The following is a 12,771-nucleotide window of genomic DNA, read 5'->3' on the forward strand; positions in this document are numbered from 1 at the left end:
TTCCTGCCAACCTAGCAGTTCAAAAGCACACCAGCACGAGTAGATAAATAGGTACCACTGTGGCAGGAAGGTAAACAGCATTTCCATGCACTCAGGCTTCCATCACTGTGTTCTGTTGCGCCAGAAGCGGGTTAGTCATGCTGGCCACAAGACCCAGAAAGCTGTCTGTGGAGAAACGCTGTCTTCCTCAGCCTGAAAAGCGAGGTGAGCGCTGCACCCCATAGCCGCCTTTGACTGGACTTAACTGTCCAGGGGTCCCTTACTTTTACCTTTACCATTGCTTCAAACTAAATAGGCTCTGTTTTGCTGAACAACTTGCTGGGTGCTCTGAGTGGAATTTCCTGTGGAAAAGTGGGAGTGAAGAGATTGGTTGGCCTGGCTGTTCCTGCATTGAATGTCTTTGGGGTTTTGCAGGACATCCTGGAATGCTGAGCATTTTTTTTTTTTTAATGTGCTGCTTGGGGCAGAAGCTTTAAAAGGAAGCTGCCCCTTTTTCTGGGCTGGGCACTGAGCCAAGTGTGACCCTTCAGTTTATAATGAGGAGAACAGATCCTGTTTACCATTTCTTCAAGGAACCAACTCCCTGGGAACAGACTGTAAGTCTATGGTGCTGCACATGGAGACTGTAAGCAGCAGGGGTCTAGTATACTTCTTCCTTACTCCCCTCTCCAGGGCTGGGCAAGGGAATATCCCTGCCTCCCCCCCCCCTTAGCACAAAAGGAAGCAGAAGGTGTTCTGCCCATGCTGTCTGCCCCCTTGCTGGGCAGATTGAAATCAGAGTGGAATCTCTTCGGAAGCATTGCTATGGAAGTGTCAATTTCTTAAAATAAAAAAATAAACATTGCCAGAATCTGTTAAAGGCACAGAAGCCTTGGTGAGTAAGGTGGCCACTTGCCCAAAATACAGGAAATACATAATAAAAAAGAGAGCAAAAGGCAACATAAAACTGAATAAAATGTCACATGCTGATTTACATGTGAAGATGCAGATGGAGAAACAATTGCCATAATTGAATGTAAAAAAATGCAAAGCCTTTCCTCATAGTGAGGTAAACTGACCAGGCGACCTGCGTGGCTGCTCCGTCTCCTGTCCAGGTGCTGACTCTGGGTGGGCAACTTCCAGACGCTCCCCCCCTCCTTTGGGTGCTTTGTCTTTAACTTGGACTTGGACTGGGTGGCCTTTCCTGAGCTCCTTCACTTAGACGGCTGCCCTCTGTAAAGGCTGAAGCTGAATCTGAGAAGGTTGGGGGTCTGGTCAGTGTCTCTGTGGGCTGAGGACCCTGTATGCTGCCTTGGGTTCTGTGGAAGAAATGTAGGCTATCATTAGATTTGCTGCAGTGGTTGTGTGGGTTAATCATTGGGGGCAGTCGTCTGGGGCCAGGCTACCCTAACACAGGCTTTTCGGTTGGAGATGTTAGGGACTTGTTTATGTGATCTGGGCTGCCTGAGATAGTTTCAGAGGTTGCTATTATCCTAAATCAGCAACCACCTGTTTGCATCCCCAAGGAGGTTTTTGAGTGATTCAGCCTCACCCCTTGGGTGGTCATTGTGTGACCTGGGAATTTTGTATTCCGCCCACCAGGTGTGCATAAAGAGAACCTTGCTTTTGCTTATAGCCTTTCATGATGATTTATCTGGGAGAACTTGAGCAAGGTGAGTCAAGGGCCACACGTTTTCATTAGCAAGTCTTTCCTCACCTCCTGTTCTCTGGTGCCTGTGGACTTTGCATTTGTAAATGAATTGGAGTCTGAAGTGAGTTAAGACTGACTTGTTCCAGAATTGCAGTCTGGTGTCTTGGGATCCATGTTAAGGAATAGAGCAGCCCAGTGTTAATTCTGGAGAGAGATCTCCTCCTGCTCCCGTGGGTTACCAGGTGAACACCTTTGCCTTGACAACAGCCTTATTCGTTCACTCAGTTATAAACAAAATATTAATTGCCAGATTTCTGAGAGGAGAAAGTCATAAGGTTGTCAGACACTTGACTGCTGATGGTGGCTAGAGAGTGGTCACTGTTTTACTGCAAAAACAAAACTAGAATAAGAGTCACAGATGTTGTAAGGGATAAGGGTGTTGTTGTTTTGGTCTCTTTACTAGCATTTCAACAGCATCACATGTCACAATAATGCATTGTTAACATCCAGATGTTTCCAGAATACAGGACAAAAGAAACATTCAGTATTTATGTAGCTGCCTTGAGCGCTATTTTGAAATGGAAGAGTATGCTATAAATTATTGTAATAAACTGCAGTGTTTAAGGGAATCTTTAACAGAAACTATCACTGGAGTACAAAGATGGTTAAAATATTGCAAGACACTTACAGAATCATGGAAGTGTAGAGTTGGAAGGAACCCCAAGGCCATCTAGTCCACCCCCTGCAATGCAGGGATCACAGCTCAAGCATCCCTGACAGATGGCCATCCGACCTCCAAGGAAGGAGAGTCCACTACCTTCGTGAGCCAGCTCTTACCATCAGAAAGTTCTTCCTAATGTTTAGTTGGAATCTCCTTGTAATTTGAATTACATTCAGATTATATCATTGTTTCCAATACATCAATTGATATAGAGCAACTCCGACATTGCTCAGAATTTTTGTGTGATCTCCTTCCTTCTTTTAATTATATACTTTCTTTAAGCCTCCCCATTTCTGCAATTTTTCAAATGTTGCAAAACCAATCTGTAGCCAGCATGAGAAAGACCATCAGCATATGCTGTTTATTGGATATCCAATTCTTCATGGCTGTCAAACGCTTTTATATAAGGAGTGTGACACTTCTTCGTTTTTAGAATTATCCATCACACTCCAATAATGTAAGTTTAAGATTGAAGGGATGTTGTAATTCAACAATCAACCTCATTGCATGAACAAGTCTTTCCGTCCCCCTCCCCTGGTAGGCACACATTTCTGGACACATGGATTTTGCTGTGCCATGTAATGGAGTGATTTAAAGTAGGGTGAAAGTGCTTTTAAAATAATAAGAAAGGCATTTTACAAAGTGACTGGCATTATGGAGAGAGCTCTCTGGATGAATTTAGAAATTGGCACTTCCCCGAAAAGCAGTGGGCCTTGTTAAAAAATACTGGTTGCTTTGCCAGTTTTGTATTTTGCTCTTTGTGGTCTTCATGGCAGTAACTTGCTTAGTCTATAATAAGATGTTATAGCATAAATGCACAGTGACTTAGTTTCTTTCCCCAAATTGTCAAATGCACATGGTGAAGCAGAGCCATACATTTCAAAAGGCCATGTCACAATACACTTATTAGCCTTTTGATGTTTTTGCTACAGCAGATTTAACTCTGTTACTCTTCTGGAATGTTTTCAGTCGGGTTTAATTAACTTTTTTCTATTAAGCATAACACATTGCAAATCCACTTTTAATCTTTAAGATGGGCGGGTGCAGAGACTCTTAATAGGGGTTAATTTAGCCCATGTTATTAACTAATCCAGACAAATCCTTTGTGCAGACGTTTGTTTGGATATGGGGACAGAGCCAGTGGAAGCAAACTGTACAAACTCCATAGCACTTTGAGATTTTATTATATTAAGCAGTCTAACATGTTAAATAAATAAAGGAGCTGGTGGGACAGAATGTCTGCTATTCATCTGCCTTCATCTTGATGCACAGTTGGGCATGGTTTGTTCCCAGGAGCCGCATTTTAGCTTGATGTGTCTCTGCCTTTCTCATTCTTTATGCAGGTGACTGAGCATGGCAAAGCAGCTCTAGGTGACCTTCGTCCTGGTGATGTCATAATCTCCATCAATGGAGAGAGCACTTCCGAGATGCTCAATGTGGAAGCACAGAACAAGATTAAGCAGAGCTCTGGGCAGCTGCAGCTGCAGGTGGACAGGTAAGGTTGCCTGTAGCAAGAGCCAAATTAACCATAAGCAATTGCGCCAGAGGTTCCTGGCCCCATAGTTTTGGGGAGCCAAATCAGAGCATCCATTCCTTCACTGTGCCTTTAATGATGTCATCAGTGAAAGTAAAATAAAGGAATACTGAAAGGCACAAAACTGGAATGAGCAATGTCAGTAATCAAACATGAGAACATTTTAGTGCTTTTTTCCTGGACGAACAGTTGCAGTCCTTCTCTCCATTTCCATTTGAGTTGTGGACAAATAGGGCTGCCATTCTGCAATCCTGCTGCTTTGGAAAGTTCTAGCAACTGCTCTCCTGTCTTGAGGGGGACAAGAACTGCTGTTTTAGGAGCTGGGGAGGATGCTTTTAGCTCTTAGTTTCAGCTGCAGTGGGTTGTCCTTTCTTTTCTGTGTCAGTTAACAAAAGGCAAGTATGGTGCTCTTTACCAATTGCTTGGTTCTCCCACAAATGCCATTTAATTTCATAAAATTCAAGATATTGATCCGTGGTTGCTGAGCAAAGGCCCATGCATTGAAAGTGAGGGGCCTTATTTAAAAGGAAGGAGGAGGAATAAATCCTATCAAGAGTGACCGAAGAAAAAACTCTAGCTTCTGCTTACTGTAAACAGAAGCTGGAGTAAAGAGTGGAGCGTTGCTCTCTGGGTAACTTGCAGAAGATTGGAATTGTTACACCTAAAAAGTTTGCCACCTCCACTGCTGAATTTGACTGCTAAAACACTTGGGGGGAACCAGCTGTGATTTTTGGGGTGTTACTGTGAGCTCAGTTCTGGTTTCGAAAACAAACTCTTGTGCTGGACATGTGCTCAGACGCACCCTCTTCCGTAATCCTAAATGAATCTCTTCCACCCTACAGTTTCGCATCTGGATCTGGTTGGCAGATTCATGAGATGCTAGTAAAAAAGAAAGAAAAAGCAAAAGTAAATCAAAACAACAACAATTTAGGCTATGCAAGGCTGACATCTGCCCACTCTTGAGATAAAGACACGGAGGGACGAGTGGACCGGTTGCACCAGGAATAGGAATGGACTGTGTCCAAAGTGGGAACTGTGACTGTGGGGTGGGAGGCTAAGGTTCCTGGCCATTGGTTCACGTTCTGCTGTGGGTTAAAGGCTTGGGAGGTGGGCAGGGCCTCCTTGGATTAACTCCTGGAGCCTTCTGTTAATGTTGAAAAAGAGCAGTAAGAAGTAACCCAGTCCCAGTTCTCAGGCCAGTTAATGCAAACAAACTGGGATGACAGATAGGGTGCTAGGACTTTTTACATTTTAAGAACACACTTAAAGAAATGTATATGAAAACCTATGAGCATTTAGGTGTTTGCTGTTTTGTGTTATTGTGACATTTCCCTTCTCCCAGCAAGGTCTGTCCTTAGGAGCCCACTCTGGGCCTGCTTGTCATACGTGGGGACTGCAGGGGTCAGACACTCTGAAATGGTGCACCCAGCCATCTCCTTGGCTGTACCCTGGAAGCTGCAGGGAAAAGCAGCTAAAATCCCTGATCTTTTGTGTACATAGGGCATGAGGTCTGTTCTGAATACAGCTTGTGGGTTATAAGGACAGAGCCAAGGACTGGTAGGCTGGAGTTGACTGACTATTGGCTTCCCTTGCGCAGTCATCAGGAGCTGTATCTTTGGCTCTGAGAGCATGCTAGTGGTTTGCAAAGCAGCACAAAGCTAAGCTGGGGCGGATTAGCTGGGAAGGGAAGCAGCTTGGGCAGTTGTTTTCCTGCTGCCCAGGTCTGACTGGTTCTAGAGCCTGGGGCTGTTCTTGGGGGGAAGGGGCCGTGCTTGTCTGTATATTCTGTGCCAAAGGGAACTTGGGAGGTGTAGCTTGGTAAGCTCTGCAGATGAGGGGTGTCCTGTGTGAGGGGGTCAAAACCAGCTTCTTGGTGCTGCTCTGGTTCTGCTTTATTTATGCTGGTGTGTCTACTCTACATGCACAGATTCTGTGGCCAAGGAAGATCAAATTCCACCATAAGAATTATGACAGAAACCTAATCTGCACAATGTATGTTTATTGCAGTGTATTGTTATTTTATTGTTATGTTTTTGTAGAATTAAGATGAATTTTGGTTAAGCACAGGCCTGGCAGATGCCAAGGCAAGAGAAAAGGCTTTTGAGGAGGGGAGTGAGGCAGCCGAGGCATGAGAACAGAAAGTTGGCTTAGAGGGGAGAGGAGGAATAAAAAAAGCCATACTCTTAGGTAGCTGAAATATTTGCCTGAAATTTGCTCTGCTTTTGAGCCTCAAGTTTCAAAGTACTTTCAAAATTTCTTTTGTCTGCCGAAAGGACTAGAAAGCCTGCCAAGAATGGTTCCCAGTGTAGTGTGTGTGTGTGTGTGTGTGTGTGTGTGTGTGTGTGTGATCATTTCTTCCCAATCGGTGGTGGGAGAAATCCAAAAAAACTAACTTGCTTTTGTATGAGTACATTTTAAACAACCCCATTGACTAGCACAGATGGTGGGCTCAAAAAATAACAGCCCAGCAGTCAAGTCTTACTTTTCCTGCTGCGCCTGGCATCCAGCTATCAAAGCTGGCAAATTAAAACTCCTTGGTGCAGAGAGAGGGAGCAACAGAGCGCATAGGACTTTTGGGGCGATGGGCGAGAGCTTGTCTCACCGCCAGGGTGGGGCAGGCCCTTCTGGGATTCTGTTGTTGGGCAGAGCATGCTACAGAGCACAGGGCAGATGTGTGTGGAAAACCTCAGCCCACTGGCACTCTTCTTGCTAATCCTGAATGTCCCTTTTCAAACTCTTAATGGTGGCAATTGATACTTGTTTTGGAAGAAGGTTTACAAAAACAAAAACAAAAAAGCTCTGTGTTTGCACACAGATTCTCCTCCTTTCAAAGGGCCTGTGAAAGTGAAGTAAGCCAGAATAACTCTGCTTCGAGGCGTGTTGAAGATGCACCTCCCACTGGGTCCGGTGCTGGAGTTTTCCTGTGCCCTGTTGCATAAGCCCAGCTGGGTCTGTAATAATCCCACATGAGCCTGCATGTGACTGCAAAACTAGTGAGCTGTGAAGTAGCCTTTGGGGCAAGGCTGGCAATATTGCCTAGGGCGGGGAAACGGGTAGCAATCTCCTAGTCTCCGATGAGTCAGACTCTGTGACAGACGAAACTTGGCCTTGTCTTGGGGGTGGGGAGAAGGATGGAGGGGAAGAAGCAGACTGTTGCATTGTGTAAAGCCATTTGACAACAGGCCGCTGTCCAGGGTGTGGTCTTCTACTGGCATGACTCAGATATTCTCTTTCCCCACCCAGTGCTGGCTGATACTGGAGTTTGGCCCGCAGCCTCAGGTGCAGCACAGCTGAGTTCAGATCATGAGGGAGTCCTGGAGTGCGTGTGGTTGGGGGCAGTGGCTGTAGAGCCGGTTACAGCCCTAGCTCAGGTTCCTCAAGTTCCTTTCTGGGGCCCGGTCTGCACTATCCACTTAAAGCAGTATCGCACCACTTTACACAATTGTGGCTTCTGCCAAAGAATCATGGGAACTGTAGTTTGCTATGAGTTGTAAGAGTTGCTAGGAGACCCCTCCCGCCCCCCAGCTACAATTTGCAGAATGGTTTAACAATCAATCTCCTTCGCAGGGAACTCAGGAAATTGTACCTCCGTGAGGGAATAGGAGTCTCCTCCTAACAACTCTCAGCATCCTTTACATGGCTTAAAGCGGTATAATTGTGCTTTCATTATGCCGTGCAAGTGGTGCCTGGCAGTTGGGGTTCAACCTGAACTGTCCCACTCAACGCCTGCAGTGTGAGCCTTGACAGGGCCTTGTCACGCCTCTCCTAGCTTGCAGGCTCTGGCTTGTAGGCTCACAGTGCTGTGGCGTGCACACTTGAGTGTTCTGCAGACCAGCTGGGCAGGGTACAACAACATGCCTTTCTGCACCACTTGGCCAGGAGACTCCGTCTTCTGCCTCACTGCTGTGTCCCCTTTCCTTGTTTCTTCTGCTTTTGACATGCAACGGATGCTAGATGAGAGTTGGAAAGTCTTCATGTATCTTGGCACCACCCCAAAACCGACAATCCGAACTGAAGGAGCTTCAGGAGGCAGCATTCCTCTCATTCCGGGGCCTTCGGCTCATCTTTTTCTCTTCCTCCTCCACCCTCTCTGCCCCCACCCTACAGTTGTCCTGGGGCGCTTGGAGCTCTTTGAGTTAGCTCAGGGCTGGGTGCCTTTTTGCCTCTCTTTCTCTGAAGTAGCAAACATTTCTCCCTGAGTTTCTAACTGTTCTTTGGAGTTTCTGACTGTTCTTTGGAGACCCCTTCAGCCATAGCCAGGTGAAAACTTGGGCTTGTGTGTTACTCAGTGCTAGGGATGTAAGAAAGCTTTGGTTTCTATTCCAGCCTTGTGTTCATCTCATACAGCACCGTTTCCTTTCTGTTGCAGATGGGCTTCTTACTGTCCACTGTGGTGTTATATATAAATCAAGTTATCATTACACAATTCCACACCATTCATTTCAATGCAAAAGAAATACAGTGCATTTTTGGGTGGTATGAATTATGTATCATTTGTGGACTGGAAATAATAACAGCTAAAACAGATCATATTCACTGAATAGATTTCCGTTGTGGAATGAGATGAATGTTAATATAAACAATTTCCATTCACACTTCCACCTAAATTCTCCAACAGCCCTACTTCCTGCTGCCATTGTTCCTTGACCACTTGGGGGCAATTCCCATTGGCAACCCTCTGTCTCCACTCGGTTTCAGAGATTTTCCTGTGTGCCCTGGAGGTTTCTCCCTGGTGTAGGAATTCCCTCTTCCTGTAAGTGTGTGCAAGCATCCCCACATGCTGGACCCCCATTTTCCTGCACAGGAGGAGCTATGCCTAGTATTTTTTAAAAGGGGGGGGGGGAAGGGCCATAGCTCTGTGGTAGAGCATTTGCTTTGCATGCAGAAATCCCGGGCTCCGTCCCTGGCCTCTCCAGGTGGGGCTGGGAAGGTCCCCCGCCTGGGACCCCAGAGAGCCATTCCCAGTCGCTGGGAACAAGACTGCGCTGGCTGGACCAGCTTGGCGGAAGGCAGCTTCCACCTATAATGCTTCAGACAAATGTCCAAAGTGCACCATGCACAGTATCCTGGAAGTTACAGTACAGCACTGTTTTGCCCAGACGGGGAGTTTTGGCTGAGGGAACAGTGACTTACTTGCCTAAGGCCACCTAAAGAATTTGTGACTGAGGTAAAGTTTAAAGCGGGGATTTCCTCTCTTGCACTTTTAACCACTAATATGTATTCAAAACTTGTTCTTCAGATAACACTCAGGAGAGATACTTTGGTTTTTTTTAAGGCTTAGGTTCTGAGAAGTCGCCACTTGATCTTGCCTGATTCTTGGTGGAAAGCCATTTATGGTCATGCAGATTTTCAGGCCCACCTGCATCAGGCCTCCCCGTCTTCCTCTCTGCCCTTCTGGAAGCTTCTCAACTTGATTTCCAGACTCTCCACATGAAACTCTCTGGCTGAAGTTACCTCCGTCTGGCCTTGGTCCCACCCAGACCTTGCTGGCTTGGAGCTGGGCCTCTTTGCTGAGCCCAGAACAGGCCCCCTCGGCCTCCTTCTGTGGGGCCAGGGGTCCCGGAAAAGGTTCCCTCCGCCTTTATTTTTATGTTGGCTACAGTCTACCATAGGAATGCAGAAATGCATTGCATAAATAGGTGAATAGAACCTCTTTAAAAAATTACTCTTTTAAGCCCATAAGCATATTTGGAAATGTAGGAAACTGCTGTGCTCACTACAAAATATGAATTTCACATAAGAGACTCCCCCCCTCAATAAACCTAGGCAAATCGCTCCTGTACTTTAAAACACAGACAAAAAGTAGCATAACAAGGCTCTCCAAGCAAGCAACCCCCCACAACTGAACAACCACAAAAGGGAACCCCCCTCAGTTTAAAAAATAGAAATTGAGGAGAGCAGACGCCTTGACAGGCACCATGGGCTGTGCGTCTGAGGGGGCCCCGGGCCCCCCTGTCTGAGGGGAAGAACCCTAGCTTAGTGGCAGGTCCTGGGTTCCATCCCTGGCAGACTCTGGAGACCTGCTGCCATTCATTGTAGACAAATTGATATAGATGGACCCAAGGTATAATGCAGATTTTAAAAATAATTCCTTCTTTGTGTGCCTTTTCCTTTTCCTTTTTTTCCTTTTTTTTTTTTTTGAGGAGTTTTGTCCTTGACTGACCCTCACTTAAAAGTCTAGGAGCTGGGAATTATTTTGCATCCCCCCCCCTGCAAACATAGATTTAGGTTGCCATGCTAATGGTACCCTGCCATTACTTATTCCACATAAAGATGGGCTCTGCAGATAAGCACACACTCACGTAATTACATTACAATAAGGACTTGCTATCAGCCTTCCTGCTGGGAATGGCCAGTTGGTGGCTTTCAGGCTTAATCTGCCTCCCACTTGAGGCAATTATATGTCTCCCTGGAGTCCCTGGAGGCCGTACCAAATTTTAATCTGAGTACAGGGTAAAGTAAATGTGGGCAGGCTTGCAGGATCTCCTTTGTTTTATAACTCTGACTCTGAGGTTCTCCATCCAAAGCCTGGTCCAAATGGCAGCTCAGGAGTGGAGCCCATTGTCTAAGGCACCCCATGAGCTGTATTCTGGGATGACCTGAAAATTGAAGTATGAATTACCGTACATCTGGGTTAGTACAGTTCAGCCTTTGTGCTGTTGGTGCTGTTAATAACTGGGTCTCAGAAACACAGTCCACCACATATAGTCCAGGGATCCCCCACAAACCCTCCAAGTGTCCTGATTTTCCAGGGATAGTCCCAGAATTACTGAAGCCATCCTGCTTTCTAATTTGATCCCAAAATGTTCCACTTTTCCTTTTTCCTCCCCTTCATGTATTGGAGAACAATTAAAAGTGGTCAGACCCACCCCCCTCCTGTCCTTTTGGGAAACAAGAACTTTGGTCATGATTAAATGGAGTCCTGCTTATACTGAAAATAAAATATTTACACCAAATGAAAGAAACAGTGATGCTGGCATATACCTGTAGAACTTCCTATAATAATGAAGGAAAATGTAACCAATCCACATTAAATTATTTAATTGCAATGCTTCAGCAGCCAGCCATTTTTTAGGAAATGCATTGAGTGTTTATTCCTTTATTGTAAACTGAGCCTTACACTGTCTACCCAGAAGTAAGGCCCACTGTATTCAATGGAGCTTACTCCCAGGTATCTGGGTAAAGACTGTGCAGCCTTACATTGCAATCCTAAACATTTCTACTCAGAACAAAGTCCCCAATGAGTTCAGTTACTCTCTGGTATGTTCCTGATCATTCTCACGGTTTCCATTCTTACTATTGCTATTACTATATCACACCTTTTCCTGCCCTTTTCAAGGTGGCTTACAGTTAAAATTTTATTCCATTCCATTTATCTGTTTACAACAATTCTGTGAGGCAGGTTCATTGGAGAGGTTGTCATCAGCTCAAGGTGACAGATGTCAATGTGTATATGCCGTTTAGGTGTGCGGGAGATCAAGTACAGAGAAGCTTCCTGATGTCCCTTTTTTCATCGGAGGGTGTGCTACCAGTAGATGCAGGCTGAGCGAGTTAAAGGTTCCTGGCATCTCCAGGTCAGGCTGCAAAAGACTCTTCTCTGACTCCATGGAGAGTGGACAGTAGTGAACTAGATGGACCATTGGTCTGGTGTGATATACCTGTATGGCTGCTTACTGTAACTCCTGCCCACCACTGGTGCAAAGCATGCCAACAGTTTGACTGTTGAGAAAATAAAAGCTATTTGCTAATTATGAGAAACTGAGAGATTCTATGCTTTAATGATCCATCTCACTCTCTTCATTTTAAAGGTGATGCATGTGAGATATCTATCTGCATATTCATACACCTTAATTTCTTTTTCGTGGCAATAAATGCCTCTGGGCTTGGACTGCTATCTGGAAAATATTTCCCCCACCCACTTCCCAAAGAATACAGGCTATCCTTGAAGCATGCTTACCATAAATATGTGGTCCTGTGGACTGTGCCATATCCCGCCTATTTGTCATCCCCTTTGCTCTCTGCGTTCTGTCCTCATCCCCATCTCACTGCACTGCCTATCCTCCCCTGCCTGATTTAATTCCCTTTAATGAATTCCAGATTCCTGCTACATCAAAGCCCCAGATGCATTCCTCTTGAGAGAATATGAAGGCAGCCGCTTCTCTCTGACCACCCCGCCAATTTCAGAGTCTGGGATTGGGGGCAGGGGAGGTATCCAACCGTGCCCCTTGTTTTGCGGCTGGAGCCAGCACCTCCTCTTAGTTGGGGGTAGAACAAGGCTGCTTTGATCCCTATATGTGAGGGCAGCTCTCTGTTCATCCTGGTGGGAGGGCAGCAGTATTAGCGTAGCTCTCATACTTGCCATCTGTGCCTCATTTGAAAGCCATATAGTGAACACCCTTTGTGGGAGAAGCAATCTGTGTGTGTGTGTGTGTGTGTGTGTGTGTGTGTGTGTTCATGGGAGGTGGTGCAAAGTAAGGCTACACAGGGTTCAAATGGGGATGTGGTACACACACCAGACCAGAAATCTTAACACTTTTTGAAATCAGCACATACCAAAATAAAACTACCGCCTGGTTCCTCAGATTTGAGTAGAAACTGGTCACACATTTTCAGTGTTTTCCTTGATTAATTGTGCTTGCAACCTATGCTGGTCACACAATAAAAATGCTACTGCTCCTGTAATCATAATAGCTAGGAACACAATTTTTAGATGTCATTTTTTTAAAATATATTATACTATGTGTTAAATTTCCATTTGTAATTTGAGTGCATTTTATAGATTAATATGTTAACCACTTAGAATGTTTTGCAGTAAGTATATCAACTTCTACAAGCTTAGGGTTAGAGATGGCATCTCATTCTTCAATGACCTTTGAACCCTGTGGA

At 45.4% G+C, this 12,771-nt stretch overlaps 1 protein-coding gene across 3 annotated transcripts in view; it reads left to right on the top strand.

Annotated features, from left to right (window-relative positions):
* Positions 1–12,771, top strand: part of PDLIM2 (PDZ and LIM domain 2) — a 52,104-nt gene that overhangs the window by 16,742 nt on the left and 22,591 nt on the right. For all 3 annotated transcript variants that reach the window (XM_083480667.1, XM_083480666.1, XM_083480668.1), the window contains exon 3: positions 3,695–3,846. In XM_083480667.1, the coding sequence (XP_083336793.1) occupies positions 3,695–3,846 (152 nt within the window). The remainder of the gene's footprint in view (positions 1–3,694; positions 3,847–12,771) is intronic.

Source organism: Podarcis liolepis (assembly GCF_965112155.1).
Source record: "Podarcis liolepis genome assembly, chromosome: 16".
In the NCBI taxonomy this organism is placed as follows: Eukaryota; Metazoa; Chordata; class Lepidosauria; order Squamata; family Lacertidae; genus Podarcis; species Podarcis liolepis.